A 17738-nucleotide genomic window follows, 5' to 3' on the forward strand; every position below is an offset into this window, starting at 1 on the left:
TATGTAGGTTATTTTAGTTTTTAATGACTATTTGGAATGAATGGTGTTAAATAAATTTTAGTATCTATTGTGCTAAGAACACAATTGTTTGGTTGATTAAACACTATCTCTTGATAGAGATTAACTCATGCTAGCCTAACAATTACTGTAATTCACATTTTTATATAGCTGTTCTATTATTAAGGGATTTCTTAGATTTAATCTATCTGAAAAAAAGTTACTCAGTGAAGTGTTATATAAAATATAATAAAAATAAGTCTTCTCTTAATTTGGACAAAACAGGGTGCTTGTATGCTAACGTATTCTACTACCCACCTTCCCCAGTTGGTTCTATTAAAAATAGTGCTGTAAAAAGAAATAAAAATCAAAAATAAATTATGTCCGTTGCAAAGCATCTCACAGAGAGGTTTTTAATGTGCAATTTAACAGTTCATGGAAAAAGGAATATTGCTGGAGGCAAGGAAGAGTCTTCCTCCGAAAATAAGTGAAACCCAGGTCATTATCAGCATTTATGCATTCACTTTGGGACACAGGAGATAGTCAGAGCTGTGACTCATTTAACTATATGACCATGCTATACTTTGGCAGGGCTTTGGAGTTGGAGCTAAAGCTTTCTGTATACCAATAGTTAGGCTTTGCTAAGAGGAAGTGGTTGGTTCTACACTTGAACGCTCTCAGTTGGCTCCCTTTAGTGCATCTGAGTATGATTTGAGCTGAGGAGAAAGAAGCAAAGGGCTGGCTTCTGTTGTTCTGTGTACGTAGTGTATTTAATGGATTTCAGGAAGAAACAAACCTACTTTTGAAGCAGCTGACTTCAAGAAATTACTTATTTTTTCTGAGCCTTTCTTCATCCATAAAGTGGGTATAATAATACCTCACCCAGTTATTTTGAGAATTGAATGGAAAATGTTCACAGGAGAAAAGTGCACAGTATCTGACACACAGTAAGAAAGGAATACATTTCAGTTTTTTTCCTCTTTGTCATTTCCATAATAGGACAACTCTGGAAAATTGTAAATACTTTTTTTTTTTTTTTTAAGTGTTCTGGAGTTTAAGGAATGACATTCCCATCCACAGCCTCAGCAGAAAAACAGCTATCAGCTGAATCGTTGACCAAGTACCTCTTGAGGCTTATCTAGAGCTAGGTGAGAAAATACCAAGGGAGGCATCAGGGAGGGGCAGCTGCTGGGGCTGTGGAGACGTCTGTCCTGACCACCCAGAAAGAGACCCTCTTTGTGGAAAGGGCCAAGTGAACATTCTCTGTTCTCGCAGACTAGGGTGAAGGTGGAGTGTGGATCAGGAAAAGAGAGAACACTTATTCTGCCTTTGTGAGTTCCTAGGTTCCCAGATACTCTCATGGAGGATCTCTACAGCTATGAGGGACTCTGAACTGTAACTTGTCCCTCAGACTTTTAGAGAAAAAGAAGAGCAAAAGCTTAGAAAGTGGAGTTGCAGATTAATGTTAGTGACTGCTTTCAGACTATGAGCTCTCCAGCCAATAACTTGAGTTATGCTTTATCTATCCAATATAGTGTATTCTATGATAAAATCTTTTACAAATTCATTTTAATAGCTTTCGTTTACAATTAAAATTTAGATGGAATCGATATCTTGGCAAAGGTAGGTTTTTAAAAGATAAGACTCTAGAATATTTTTCTTTGAATATAATTTAATGTTAAGTATAAAAAAGAAATCCCAGCCTTAAAAAATACGTTTTAACTAGATGCTACTTTTTGTATTCATGTACTTGAGATGATTCCAATACAGTCCATTCACCTGTGGTCTGCCTAGTGTGGCAGGAGATTATTGAAGCTAGATTAGAAGTAGGCGGGTGTTTATGAGATTATCTGCCACCCCTGTATTATAAAGTCTGGGCACTTAATTACTCTGAATATTTGCTGTATGTGTGTAATGATAAGCAAGTCCTATGGAGCCAATTATTGCCTCTACTTAAGTTTTCCTCAATCTCGTGAAGAAGATCCGCAAACTGATCTTAGCAAGTGTGAGAATTTTGAGTAGTTACAATGAACATGGTAAATTTCCTAATTTGAAAGTGCTTCCTTGTGATACAAGGACAATGGTCAAGAAATGTAACTTCAAGAAAGATTCCTCATGAAAGCAACTTAGAATATGAGTAGTTATATTTAACTAAAATCTTTACTGATCAAAACGATAGGCAAGGGGCGCCTGGGTGGCACAGTGGTTAAGCGTCTGCCTTCGGCTCAGGGCGTGATCCCGGCGTTATGGGATCGAGCCCCACATCAGGCTCCTCTGCTATGAGCCTGCTTCTTCCTCTCCCACTCCCCCTGCTCGTGTTCCCTCTCTCGCTGGCTGTCTCTATCTCTGTCAAATAAATAAATAAAATCTTTAAAAAAAAAAACGATAGGCAAGACTTTCCAAGTTTCTTCCTGCATGGCATACACTCTAATTGGAAAGATAATCATGCATACTTTGATAAGAAGGCAAAAGAATTACATTTATTGATTACCTGCTATATTCTAGGCTATAGCAGTACAAGTGCATAATTTAATTTTGCAGAGATCTTACGAGGTGGTTGTTAAAAATCTGACTTTATAGGGGAGGAAACCAAGATCAAATAGGTCACAGAGCCAGTGAACTGCAACCCTGGGATTTGAAACTGAGTCCAGCTAACTTCAAAACCGATTCTCTGAAAAAATCCTGTACATGGAAGTATATGACTATGTAGAATGTACTATCACATCACATATCCAGCATCACCAAAGAATAGGATGTTCTATACAATATGAGGTATTCAATATAGTTGAATCCTACTACCAATGCCCATTTGTTTGACATTTGAATCTGATTTTAAGTGGGAAACCAGAAGTTATGTTTGTGAAAATTGTCTATTAATGTTATTCTGAGTGAGAACTTAATATAGATTCAGTAACTTTTATTTACTACTATTTCTACCTTAGTCCTGGATATTTGATGTTGCTGGCTAAGTTTCAAACTACTATATAGTTGTTGAGGAAATTAAAAAAAAAAAAAGAGGAAATGGTTTTCTATGAGTATAACTAGTTTGATGATTCACAGAGATTGCTCAAACTTTGAGCTGGTTCCTATTTTTAGGAGTGAAGATGAGAGAGTTTCAGATCCTTTACTGGTCCAATAAATATTTTGTTTACAAAATACCTGAAATTGCAAATGTGCAAGTGGTAGGGAGGGCAAACAAAAACATTGAACAAAATGGGAAAGAGCATGGAAAATGTAATGCTCATCCTTGATCCATCATGTATCTCCATTGCTTCTGATTTTATTCTCCCAATTGTCTTCTGAGCAACAAACATCACAAACACTCATAAAGCTGTGCAGCCCTGTTAAAGCCAGGCATAGTGCTTGGTTCAGTGGCCTTCCAAAGCAAAATTCTAGATGCTGTCAACACATACCAGGTAAGGTAGTATTTCCTCTTGCTCATTCTAAATTTACCTCCTGTTAATTTCATTGCACCTCTCTTCCCCATTGTCAAGCAAAAAGAGAAGAACATCCAGGTTTCATAAAATAATTTAGTCCATTTAAATCAATACAGTCTAGATTTTTCTCTTTTCTTTGCCAGGGTACCTTGAAGTTTAATGATCTGTTTTAGTAATTACTCTTCTCTGGTAGCAGCTGACTGTTGGGCTTGTTACTACCTATATTACAATTGACAAGCCACTATTCCAGGGAGCACAGCGAATTTAACATGAAGACTATGAGACTAACTGACCTGAAGTTCTTAAAGAAAGGGCTAATGTGTGTTTATCTCAGTATGTCCACAGTGTCAAACATCACATCTCCCTTGTGGTAGGGCAAGGTGGGGAGCTGAAATTCAATACGTATCTATATAAGTCTGATTCTACCTATATGCCATTGCACATGTCTCTACAATGATCCTATATTAATATCCTCATTTCTGTTGATCGGGAAATTGAATGAGTTGCCTAAGTTCAAGAGCCCAGTAAATCGCAGAACTGAGATTTTAATTCGTGTCTGTCTGACTTATTTCACCATGTGATTTCCCAACCACACGTGGGAAGCAGTACATATTTGTGGAATTTGCATGGGGTTATCACCTCTCTAGTATATCTAGCCTCAAGAGGTAAGAGCCTGCAGCCCAGTAAAGTTGTAATCCACAATGACCTAAAGGCCAATTGGAATGCCACACGGCAAGGTCAATCACTTAGTATATAATTAATGTATAATTAAGAGGCAAAAATTAAGGGACATACAAAACCAGACTTTGTTAATAGTAATGAATCTGTGAGGACTGAGTCTCTACTTTCATTTTCATTATCACTATAGAAAAATGGTAAATAAAGGCAGAGGGTAGGATGGCGGTATAAATGGTAGAAAGAGGAGAATTAGGGGAGATAGTCTGTGGATTTGTTGACTACTAAAGTTCCCTTTGAAGGCAGCTTTGCCCGACTGGCATTTTTAACATTTGCCCTTATTATAACATTACTCTTTCATTATAATCACATTTATATTTTTTATAATTCTGTGGTATTATCTGTTTGAAGAATTTTAGAGCATTAATGTTCAATGTCACCTAAGTCTTCCAATAGAGAAGCATTATGTCCCTGCCTGAACATTCTCAGTATCAGGGAATTTCCTATTGACAAAAAAAAAAATGCTTACTTTTGTATCAATTCAAAATATGCATTCCTACACTTTCTTGAAATTATTCTGTAAGCATGTCTAGAAGAACTATATAGCAACATACATTCCTAGGCTAGTTCTTTGAATACTAGAAAAACCCTCAATGTTCATCAGCATTTCTGTATGAGAGACCTGGCTATACATGTTATCACAGAGCTAATGTCATATTTGTGTCATTAGACATACGCGCACAATTTTGGTACTTTATTCCATAATTTTTCAGTTTTAAAAATCTAAAATAGATATGCATTTCAGAAAAAAATTATGTAACCTTTAAACAATTATCACTTAATTGAAATGGGGTCCAGTCAAATTAGAGTAATTCCTTACCTGTCCCAGTATAGGAGAAATGAGTAAGATGTTCATTTAGGCCTGAATATCCCCTTCAGTGACTGCAACCCCAGATTTCCATGTCACTTCTTATCCACCCAGGCCCAGTGCATCATAAGAGAGCCATTTTCCAACTTTCCTGTGCTTAAGAGTCGCATGGGGTGCTGTTTAAAATGCCCTGGTGACTGGTCAAAGGGCCACAAAATCCCATAGCTGTTTATCCTATGATATATTTAGATGTCTCTCTCACAGACCTTAATATTATCATCTCTACAAAACCATCAACTATCACAACTAACTTAAACACAAATTCTTCAGAGTGCTTGGCAATTGTTTGTTTTAACTCCAAATTTTATACATCTGTGTGATAATCTACAGTTATGCCACTACTTCGTGGCTGGTTAGAAATGAAGTCAGATCTTTTGATTCTTTCCAGAATAGTAGTTTCCCTTGCATGAATGGGACTGTTATTTTTAGATTTAGCTATCTGGTATTTGACATCACCCATTAGTACGAAGCAAAAAGTCCTCAAAGAAAGCTGCTAATGGAATTACACTCTGAGCTTTAATTATAGAGAAAAAAAACAATACTTCATAGGGCAATATATTAAATAGTGATTGCAAAATCAACTATTTGTGAGACACTCTGATAGGTATTCTGGGGTACGTGAAGATGAGTAACCCATAGTTCTTGCCATCCTGAAGCTTACAACCTGGGGGTAAGTGGTTAATCACTCCGGCCAGGATGACTGGGACATTTCACTTTATGGGGAATCGTAGTGTATCAGGTCATCACGATCTACAACACGCTGAAGTGCTTCATACTTAGCTCTACACAGAGTTGAAACTCCACCGATGTTAACTGGCATAGCACATGGGGAAAAAAGTCTTTCCGTGTGCTGAATCGATGTACTTAAAATTGATATTTAGAGGTCATGGTTGTTTGATATGAGTGGAAAGAAATAATTTGTAGCTGCTGTTATTATGATAAAAACATGAAATTATCTAAAGCCTCCTATAATTTTCTAGCTAGTTCTTGAGCACATTTATTAATTACAACATAAAAGAAAGGTTTCCTTACTTGTGGTCTCACCGTTCATTTCTTTAAGTTCACTGTTAATTCCAACATCTATGGAATTCATTATTTTGTCAATCTGTGAGAAACAAAAGCCATATAAGTAAATTATTAATTCACTTTTAGCATTGCATTTTAAAATAATTTCCAAATGCCAGAAGCATATATTCTTGATATTATTACTACTGCAATACCACAATTAAGAGACTGACTGGGAAAGGTTTAAAAGGAAGCAGACATCTTTTGAATTTCTTTTAAAAATATGAATTATGCTTCCCTTTCTTAAATGTTCAAAATCAAATCCCTTTTTCTTTATATTTCTTATAATGAACTTTGTTTGGGCCTACATGGGTCAGTAAGTTAGGAATTGTATGTTCTTTAAACTCAGAGAGGGATGGGCTGAGGATAAATTCACGTGAACATGTCCATTCTCTCAGGCATTCTTCCTGTTCTGAAAGTGTGCATCTCTCTGACTGGTGAAGGGGTGGGTTTCAGTCTGTGATTGTGGCCATTGGAGCCAAGTTCTTACTAAATGGCTTGACTAGCCACAAGCTGATTTGTGACAAGTAATCGTAAGAATCCAGGCATGGGGAAACACCTTAATTCTGAGAGATAGGCTAAATGTTAATTAATCCTGCTGCATTCCAAAAAGGATTTCAGATGTTACTCAGAGAGTTAATAAATATAAGAAGTGGAGAGATTTGAACAATCAATCTAGTAGTACAGTATTTATAGGAAGATATGACTATCTAAGCTTTAGCCATTTATGGTTTAATCCCCTCATCATCATCCTACCAACCTGAGTAAGACAGCAGGTTTCAGAGAGGACAATAAGTATTACTCAAATGTCCCATTTTGCTCACCCTGAAACAGATGCAGACAGATTAAGTGATTTTCCCAAATAGCTCAATTCAGAATGTCAATATCAGACATTTCTAGTTCTCAGAATACTCTAGTGACCTATTGTGCTTCAAAACCCAATCCACCTGGCACAGGTTTTTGAGGGAGAAAATGTGACATGTTAGAATGAAATGCTAAGGGAGACTGTGGTCCATTCTTTGAAGAAATTCAAGAAAAGGCAAGGAACTTCATTATTTTATGATGTAGTCCTCCTTAGGGACAAAGATGATATTTCATAACCTTGCAAGGGCACTTACTTTCTGACTAATTCTATAAAATGAAAGACTTTGTCTTTAAGTAGAGCTTAAATTGGTGATACATGACCTCAACATATTTTTCTTTAATGTCTCTCTGATAATTGTAAAAGGGAAATATTAAGTAATTTGGGTTTATTGTATAGTACTTGGAGAAGAGCCAGGACTATTCTTTTTTTTTTTTTTTTTTTTTTTTGAGAGAGAGAGCATGAGTGGTGGGTGAGGGGCAGAGAGAGAGAATCTTAAGCAGGCTCCATGCCCAGTGCCGAACACGGCATGGGGCATAATCTCACAACCCTGAGATCATGACCTGAGCCAAAATCAAGAGTTGGACGTTTAAACAACTGAGTCATCTAGGCACCCCGAGCCAGGACTATTCTGTTTACCATTAAGTTTAAGATTACAAGGAGCTTTTCTGAAAATATAAGATACTTTAAAGATGGGAGACAAGCTAACAAAGAATTTAGCAACTAGCAGAATGATACAGAGCTGCAGAAATACGAAGATTTTTCTCAGTTTGTCAGCTGCAGTGCTTGGTAGGACATAATGTGAACATTCTCTTGTACCTCATAGCTAGTTATTACTTCTGCTTGGTATCAATTTCTATGGAAACAATAGATTTCTCCACATGTGTGGCATTGTGTTTGTTTTTACACTAGCTGCGAAATTATCATATATTACCCCTAGAATCTTGCCCTTCCACTTGGAACTGTATGTGTCTGTTAATTTTTTTTTTTTTTTTGCCTCTGAAAGACTTAAAAAACTGAAAACCCTTCCCCCAAACTTCCCTTGCTCCAAAGTCCTATATAAAGAACAAAAAGAAGAACAAGTCTTACTTCTTCCCATTCAGAAGTGAAGGATGGTGTTCTTTCAGAATTCCCTTTAGAACTATGTTCGGCAGTTGAAGATTCACTCCAGTTAACCCTTGGTGTTTTCTCATTTGAAGGGTATGCAATGAGATCAGAATCCGATTTAGAGACACTTTTTGATAAATGCATATCAATCAGGGCTTTTGGCAATGACCTTATTCTCCCCAGGGTACAGGCTCGCTCCACAAACCCTCCTGTGTTCACAATCCACTGGTCCCCATTCCGGGATCCACTCCTAGTTGTTCTTGTGCCAACAATGGTATGGTTTTCAAGTTGGTTGCTTTTTTTGTGAAAAATTGTTCGACTGACCACTTTGGGTTTAATTTTCTTTACCAAAGTTTCTGAGTTATTTGCTATTGGAGACTTTTTGAAAGGCAAAGGACTATTTGCCAAACTGACTTCCTCTTGTCCTTCTTCACGTTCATCTCTTTTCCCGTAGAGATGAAGTGGATTTTCAGGGGACTCACAGGCTGGAGAGGACCCATGGAGAAGGCCTGCAAATTGCCCAGGATCATATTCTTTTGGAGGATCACTGTCTTCCTGTTGAGAAGGGTCATCTGCAAAAGAGAGGAAGAATATCAGGATGGTTATTTATAAGGACTCCAAATGCCCTGATACAATAGCAGTGTCTTTTCAAACTTGTGCAATACCCAGACATTTTATTTGTTGGTACAACGGTATCCTTCTCACTTTATGAACTCATGACCCTACAGTACCAAGTGTAAGATGTTTTTGTGTGTGTTTGTGTGTATGACATACCCTAGGGTGCATTTCAAAGATATGAATTAAGTATTAATTGAGTAATTGTACATTGTTTTTCCTTGTCCCCAGAGCATATATTTTACATTGAATAACAAAACTGGGTTTTCTTGAAGTGAAACACCCAGGTCCAAACCCTCACAATAAATGAATCATTGTGCCGTAGGACATCAGGCAGGTAAATCAAGATCATACAAAATAACATCCCTTTGCCCTTCTCTCAGCAAATAAATGCAGAAAAAAATCTTTGAAAGAAGTATAATTAGAAGTAATGTATGGTTTAAATTAAGAAATAATTTAATAATATTGACAGTATTACTTTAAATATAAAATTAGAGTAATTCTATAAGTTATATAATTTAGACAAAAAGATTTGTTCAGGCTTAACACAGGCAAACAACGCAATCCATAATATCACTAAAAGGAGAGACTCTTACAAGAAACTGATGTTGAGCTATTAACACAAAGCTATCTTTTTCTTTCTCTCTGAAATGGCATTAGTTATTTTTTACTTTCTTCAGATCTTTGAAAGTGTAATGCAGAAAAGAAAAAAAGAAGGATTTATTGCTTTGTAATTTTTTCTAAGATAAAACATAATGTTCTCTGAGACTTAAAATATACCACACTTTTTATGACCTAATTTGTCTTTTAAAGATATACTGTGTAAAACCCTGGCCAAAGAACTTAGCAAAGGAAGTCGGTATACTTTTTCGATTGGTCATTTTAGTTCATATAGCTGAATATTTGCCACAATCAAAGTTAAATTACCTGATAAGCTCATAACCCAATCTCGTGAAACAGTCAAAAATAGCCAATGTGGTGGATAATACAAATCCCAAATTGACTTGCTGACTTGCACTTTCAATGCCTTGGTTATGTTATAAACTTCAAACACCAAAGTTTTCATAAATTAACAAGTAACATTTAACAGGTATGTGCTATTTAACAGGTACCGAATTAGGGGTTATATTTACAAGATTTCATTTGATCTGCAAAACCGTCCCGTGAAATGATTAATAATAATAATGATTATCTGATAGAGGTATAGCCAGAATATTGCATTCACATATTTAAACAAATTGGCAGCCATAATAAGTCTCAATAGATATTTGCCCAGAATATGCTACAGACAAACCAATGTTCTTTATTACGGTTTGGTCCCAAGTCCCTACACTGTTCTCTCCCTAGGAGCTGATAGAGGCAGGTTTGTTCCTGATCTTGCATATCCCCATACCTAACCCTGGTTCCTATGCGGCTTTCCAAGCAGAAGATGTCTGCTTTGACCTTGTCACAATGGTATTCCAAGATGGTAGAGAGAAGAGTGCTAGGAAAAGAGGTCCAAAAGACAACAATCTAAAGGAGGAACACTCTGCGCCCACCCAGTACTATAATAATCTCTCTGTCTTCCCACAAAAACTGTATCCCTTTCCAGTGTAGCAACACTATGTCCTTGATAATAACTTCTTCCGTCCTTCCCTCAAGACAGAGACCCTTCCTGGGGAGAACAGTGAGTATAGAGTGAGTGATGGCAGCTCTGAACTCTCTCTAAAGCTAGAGTTTATAGCCTATTATATCCATTTATTTGAAGTAAAAATGAACACTTAAACAACTTAAGTTACTGAAGTTTCCCTAGCTAGTAAGTGGGTAAGCTGAGATTCAAACTAAGGTCTATTAGATCCCCGTCTTCACTGGCCTGGAAAATACACTACTATTTAGATAAAAGAACTAGGGTTCAAAGGCAAGCAAGTAGACTCTTTGTGGGAAGGGACATGTTTCTCCTCTTTACGACTATTCCTGGAATTGGGGATAAATGAACTAAAAATGTTTTTTTTCCACCTCCATGGAAGCAAGATAATACCAAAAGGAAATAAAACCTGGCATTCTGTTCCAGCGTATTTTCTCTTTTTTCTACGTATGCTATTTGGATCCATAGTGCTTTACAACATAACAGGTTGATATGGATGACAGTAATGGGTAAGTATTGCAAAAGGAAGGAGGAATTCGGAAATAAAGAAGTTTAGAATTTTATTTTGAAAGTTGTTAAAGAAGGCCAAAGGGTTTGATTATGAAAAGAAAATTGAAAATAATCAGCCTGTTGTGGGAAAAAGAGTCTGTAAATCTGTCAAGAGGGTTTTGACCATAATCATGATAAATGAGAGTTTTAGGGGCATGATATTATTTAAAGTTTTCTGTGAATATTATTATTAGGTTATCATCCCCTCTGTGGTTTCACGGAAATGACTATAATCACAACCTCAAAATGCTTTATATTGTCCAAGTCCTCTAGTGATAAGCAATCACTTCCCTAAGTAAAAGATAATTTAGGTATTAGCATATAAGCTTTGTCTTTTGAATAATAGTTCTTAGCATCATGATAGTTGGTAACATTTTTGTTAAGAGTTGCCAAAGGCAACTATTACTTGCTTCTTTCAATGGCCAAACTCTAAAGATTACTCAAATCAAAGAGAATGAGAAGTTGATATAAAAGCTCCCGAAATGCTTATTTGGTCGATTGATAGCAGGTATGGCCCCACTATGCAACAGCTCCCTGTAGCCACACCCTGCTCTGTATCCATTCCTCCTACTGACTCTGGGGATGGACGCGTGCCTTACTTTGGCCAATGGGACAATAGCAAACACAGCCAAAGCTGAGACCTGAAAAGCACTTGTGTGCACTGGGGCTTGTTCTCTTGCTGCTCTTGCAAATTTGCTGCCAGGTGAACAAGCCCAGACTTGCCCGAGAGATGATGAAATACATTACCCAGCTGTTTGAAATTGTAGGTTTTATTGTTTTTCAGGTATGATGAGACTAACAGATAAGGAGACAATTGCCATTGAAAAGATAAACTGTTATAGATTCCAAGAGGAGGGAGGATGCCACGCCCTGCGGCAGGAGGGGGGGGGGGGGGCAGGGTTAGTTAACAGGCAGTATGAGTGAGGGAAAAGGTGGGCCAGAGCCTTTATTGTGATTTCTATGTGAAGGAATGGGTGAAACAGGGTCATCAGGCTTAGGATTGGCTAGTTGGAATCATTTCAGCAGCTTCTAAAATATAGGGACTATCCCTAGTTGTCTGTTACCTGGCCCTGGTGTGATTAGGCCAGGTAAAATGTGGTCCACAGCATGGTTGCAGTGTGGATCTGGGTTGGTTGGTTTGCATATGAAATGCATGTTTACTATCTAAGATTTAGCTAGCCCTAGGAGGGCCAGTTCCTCCAGGATCAGAAAGGTCCCAAGATATTAAAGAATAAAAAACAAAAAACAAAACAAACCTAAAGTAAAAAGGCAAGGTTGGGTGACAAATATAACAAAATAAAAATTATATATATATAAAAAAAGGCAAGGTTGATACACCAGCCATCTCTGTCACCTTAGACAATGTCAGCCAACTTTCTGACATTTGAGTGAGGTCAACTATGAACTACCAATCCTGGGCCAATACGAACTGACCACAGATGAATGAGAAAACCTAGCCAAGATTAGCTGAGGCTGGTGCAGACCAGAAGAAAACACTCACCAGAACCATAAGCTATATGAAGGTTATTATTTTAAGCCATCAAGTTTCAGAGTGGTTGATATTCCATGATAGATAAATGATTCAGCCTGTATCCTAGTTTTCAAAGAAGAATTAATACATTGTTCAAAATACATTCTGGCAATGTTTATATTTTGACTTCTGCAAACAAAGATAGTAACAATATACACCTGTAAGTGTTGTGAAGACTTAATAAAAGAAGTGAAGCAGTCAGAACAATGGCAGTGGCATAGAACACATTAAATATGTTTCTGCTATTACGACAATTTTTAATCTAAAGGGTTTCATTTTTACAAATAAATGTAGTAGTGATTGTATTAGATACTCAATAAAGATTGTTATTTTGACATAGTAAATATATGGGATTTACTCTTTTGTTTCTGCTTATATATTTTTAAAATATACTTTTAAAAGAATTTTTGCACTTTCTTACTATTTTTTTTATATGTAACTGAGGTAGAGTATATAGATTAAACTGTTTTCATAACTTGTCTCATTTAATTTCACACTTCTCTTTTGATAAGTGGATATTTCATGCCAAGGTACAGAACTAAATATGTGTGAATTCCAATCTGATAGTTACTCAAAGCAGCATTAGCATTTCAAAGAAATGTTAGAGAAAGTATCAGTTAGGTAAGCATTTCAATCCCTTTTAACCATTTTTGCCCTGATCTTTATCATATAAATACCTGAATAACAATAAAACCCCAAATTTCATGTCAAGATAAAAACAAATTATGTAAAATGAATGATTTCTTCTTGTATTTTAAATCATAACTTTTGTCTACTGGATCATTTTATCCCTCTTTAGAAAATAAAAAATTTCTCCATTTCCAGGGATTCGAGCACTGATATTGATATTAGTAGAAATTCTGTGGTGTTGGTTGTTTTATTTTTCCTTTCTCATTTGTGATTTTATTTATTTGGGTCTTTTTTCTTTTTAATAAGTTGTGCTGGAGGTTTATCAATTTTATTAATTTTTTCAAAGAACCAACTCCTGGTTTCACTGATCTATTGTTTTTTTTTTTAGTTTCTATACCATTTATTTCTGCTCTAATCTTTATTATTTCCTTCCTTCTGCTGGGTTTAGGCTTCATTTGTTCTTTTTTCTAGCTTCTTTTAATGTAAGGTTAGGTTTTTATTTGAGATTTTTCTTGCTTCTTGAGGTAGGCCTGTATTGCTATATACTTTCCTCTTAGGACTGCTTTTGCTGCATCCTAAAGAATTTGGACCATTGTGTTTTCGTTTTTCATCTGTTTCCATGTATTTTTTTTAATTTCTTCTTTGATTTTCTGGTTGACCCATTCATTGTTTAGTAGCATATTATTTAACCTCCATATATTTGTGGTCTTCCCAAATTTTTTCTTGTGTTTGACTTCTAGTTTCATAGGATTGTGATCAGAAAAGATGCATGATACGACTTCGGTCTTTTTGTATTTGTTGAGGCCTGTTTTGTGACCTTATATGTGATCTATTGTGGAGAATCATCCATGTGTACTTGAAAATAATGTATATTCTTCTGTTTTAGGATAGAATGTTCTAAGTATATGTATTAAGTCCATCTGGTCTAATGTGTGCTTCATGAAAAAGAAAAGCAAAGCTAGAGGCATCACAATTCTAGACTTCAAGTTATATTACAAATCTGTAGTGATCAAAACAGTATGGTACTCGCACAAAAATAGACACATAGATCAATAGAACAAAATAGGCAACCCAGAAATGAACCCACAACTATATGATCAATTAATCTTCAACAAAGCAAGAAAGTATATACAGTGGGAAATAGTTTCTTCAACAAATGGGATTAGGAAAACTGGATAAAAACATGCAAAAGAATGAAACTGGACCACTTTCTTATACCATACCAACAATAAATTCACAATGGATGAAAGACCTACATGTGAGACCTGAAACCATAAAAATCCTAGAGAAGAACACAGCCAGTAACCTCTTTGACATTGGCCATAATAACTTCTTTCTAGATATGTCTCCTGAAGCAAGGGAAACAAAAGCAAAAATAAACTATTGGGACTAAATCAAAATAAAAAGCTGCACAATGAAAGAAATGATCCACAAATTTAAAAGGCAACCTACTGAATGGGAGAAGATATTTGCAAATTACATATCCAATAAAGGGTTAGTATCCAAAATATATATATAAAGAATTTATAAAACTCAACACCCCAAAAATGAATAATCCAACAAAAAAACAGGCAGAAGACATGAATAGACATTTTTCCAAAGAAGACATACAGATGGCCAACAGACACATAAAAAGATGCTCAACATCACTGATCATCAGGGAAATACAAAAAAAAAATTACAATGAGATATCACCTTACACCTGTCAAAATGGCTAAAATCAACAACACAAGAAACAACAGGTGTTGGTGAGGATGTGGAGAAAAAAGAACCCTCTCGCACTATTGGTGGGAATGCAAACTGGTGCAGGCATTGTGGAAAACAGTATGGAGGTTCCTCAAAAAGTTAAAAATAGAGCTACCCTATGATAGGTATTTAACCAAAGAATACAAAAGTACTAATTCAAAGGGATACATGTATCCTAACATTCATAGTAGATTATCTACAATAGCCAAATTATGGAAACAGCCCAAGTGTCCATTGACTGATGAATGGATGAAGAAGATGTGGTGTATTATGGAATGGAATATTATTCAGCCATAAACGGAATCTTATTGGAATGGAATGGAATGGAATGGAATATTGGAATATTATTCAGCCATAAAAAAGAATGAAAATTTGCCATTTGCAATGACATGGATGGAGCTAGAGAGTATTATGCTAAGTGGAAAAAGTCAGTCAGAGAAAGACAAATACCATATGATTTCATTCATGTGGAATTTAAGAAACAAAACAAATGAGCAAGGGGGGAAAGAGAGAGGGGCAAACCAAGAAACAGACTCTTAACTGTGGAGAAGAACTTGATGGTTATCAGATGGGAGGGGGGATGGGTGAAACAGGTGATGGGGATTAAGGAGTGAGCTTGTGATAAGCACTGGGTGTTGTTTGGAAGTGTTGAATCACTATACTGTATACCTGAAGCTAATATTATATTGTATGCTAACTAACTGGAATTTAAATATAAACATATAATAATGGGGGGGTCACCTGTGTGGCTTAGTCAGTTAAGTGTTTGACTCTTGATTTCAGCTCAGGTCACAATCTCAGCGGTGCGGGATTGAGCCTCTTGTCAGGCTCTGTGCTTAGTGGGGAGTCTGCTTGAGATTTTCTCTCTCCCTCCCCCTTTGTCCCTCCCCCTGCTCTCTCTCTCCCTCAAATAAATAAATAGATTAAAAAAAAAACATATAGTAATGAAAGAATAAAATGACAACATGATAGCAACAAATGAACAAAAAAAACAACTATGGGTGATAACTTCAATAAAGCAGGTATCAAGGAATCCCCATGGCCCTGGAAAATGGGTGGGCAAAACCAAATCAGGTGATAGCAACAAGATCCAGAACTGGATCTGCATCTGTGTGGCTGTAGTGGTGAAAAGAAAATGAAACTGGATGGATCCTGCAAGCCATGAAATTGCCATTAGAGTCTGATTAACCAAAGGAGAGGGCCCAGCACTAAGCAGGATGCTGACCAATAGAATCTGAGAACAACTAGCAGAACTTGAAAAAATTCTGCAAAAAGACAATAGGAAGCAGCTTAAATCCTTGAAAATCTTAGGAATATCCAATAAAGACATGCTTTTAGTAGGGCTAGAGACTTAATCTGAGGAAAAACTTTCAGGAGCAGAATCTGAATTGAAAACACCAGAGACCTCAAGGACAAAAAACATTTTATAAAATGGGGAAGTGGGAGTGGCATGGGAGGCAGCAGTTCAGAGGAGGGAGACCTTGGACATAATAGTAGCAAAATACAATGTTCAACTGTAAGACTACTACTTTGGAAAGTAAAGTGAATGGAGCTCTGGAGAACACTGAAGTAATGGTACGAAGTCTTTCTGAATCAAGCTCCCCTGTTTCTTAATACTTCATGGTAACAACAAGGGAGAAAGTCCTTGAGCAGTGAAATAGGTAAAGTTGTTCTCATGTGGTATGGCTCATGCCTATTCTCATATAGCAGCCTCTTCTGAATGAATAATCCAGGACATATCTTCTCATTAAACATGGAAAATAAAAAAGGATTTTAATAGAACCCCATTTAAAGACATTGCAAGAAAAGGAAATGAAAATGAATGTTGAAGAGCCAATGAAAACAAATAAAAAATATGGTGCCAAGGAATTTGAAAACTGCAACCAAAAATTAAAAAAGTATTTTTTAAAAATTAAGAAAATCACCTACGATCTGAAGGAACAACCTGTACCATAAGTAGACAAGCTCAGATATGAGATAGCTGGTCATTTCCTTTTCCCTTTCCCATTCACTCCATACAACTCAGTCCTAAAGTCATTAGATGAGGGAAAGTGAGATGGCATCCATACCTTCAGTGGAGAATGGGGATTTGCAGTGACCTGGAGTTGAGAATCAGGGCTCAAGCAGGGTAATGGTAGTGTCCATGTTTAGGACAACTGAGAATGGCATGTTGGGGTCCATGCAGGGTTAGGAGGGTGTCCACATTTGGAGTAGCCCAGTATGGAGTGTCAGGTGGGGGTAGGGAGGGAACCTATGGAGGGGGAGTGGCCTAGCAGAAGGAGTCAGAAAAGCAAGGAGGATATCCCTGCAAAGGGGTGGTCTAGCAAGGGGTGTCAAATCCCAAACAGGGCAAGGAAAGTGTCCTGCTCCAGAAGAGAAAATTGTTCATGCATGGAGTGGCCTGGCATGGGATGTCAAAGCCCAGGCAGGGAAAGGAGCATGTGTGGCAATGGCCTGCTGTAAGGCGCAGCCCCAGGAAGATGAGCAGGGTGTTTACACAGAGAGATGAACTGGCATGGAGAATAAAATTTCAGTCAAGGGGAGAGAGATGTCTGAGTGGGGAGGGAGTGAATCTGGGAAATCAGTTACTTACGAGGGGTTGATTGAATAAGCAACTACATTAAGGGTAATGGGAGCCAGATTTCTCACTAAACTGTTTAAGGGAGAATTTTTAAATATGAAGAAGAAAACTAGAGTGAACTTTGTGATGTTGGATTGGAATTGGAGATACCAATGTTTTCAAGATATATAGATAAAGACAGATGTAAATATGTATTTGTGTATGTATATATTTACAAATATATATAACCCACTCTGTCAGCTAAGAAGGAGTGGAAAATTGAAATCCCAGTAGCAGTAAATAAAGCCTACATTTTGGCTTCTAAATATATTTTCCATTCAAATAAGCAATGATCCATTGAGAAATTACTGATATCAGGGCCAGTGCAGGGAAGGTGCAAGATGAACCTGGA

The 17738-nt window shown here is 36.7% G+C and overlaps 1 protein-coding gene across 5 annotated transcripts in view; it reads right to left on the reverse strand.

Annotated features, from left to right (window-relative positions):
* Positions 1–17738, reverse strand: part of ANKS1B (ankyrin repeat and sterile alpha motif domain containing 1B) — a 1051872-nt gene that overhangs the window by 430344 nt on the left and 603790 nt on the right. For 4 of the 5 annotated variants that reach the window (XM_040637360.1, XM_040637359.1, XM_040637358.1 and 1 more), the window contains exons 13-14: positions 8054–8643; positions 6070–6142 (exon numbers count right to left, since the gene is read on the reverse strand). In XM_040637360.1, coding sequence (XP_040493294.1) covers positions 6070–6142; positions 8054–8643 — 663 coding nt within the window. The remainder of the gene's footprint in view (positions 1–6069; positions 6143–8053; positions 8644–17738) is intronic. The other variant, XM_040637361.1, reaches the window with a different exon arrangement.

This window comes from Ursus maritimus, unplaced genomic scaffold (genome assembly GCF_017311325.1).
Source record: "Ursus maritimus isolate PB19 unplaced genomic scaffold, ASM1731132v1 scaffold_21, whole genome shotgun sequence".
NCBI lineage: Eukaryota > Metazoa > Chordata > Mammalia > Carnivora > Ursidae > Ursus > Ursus maritimus.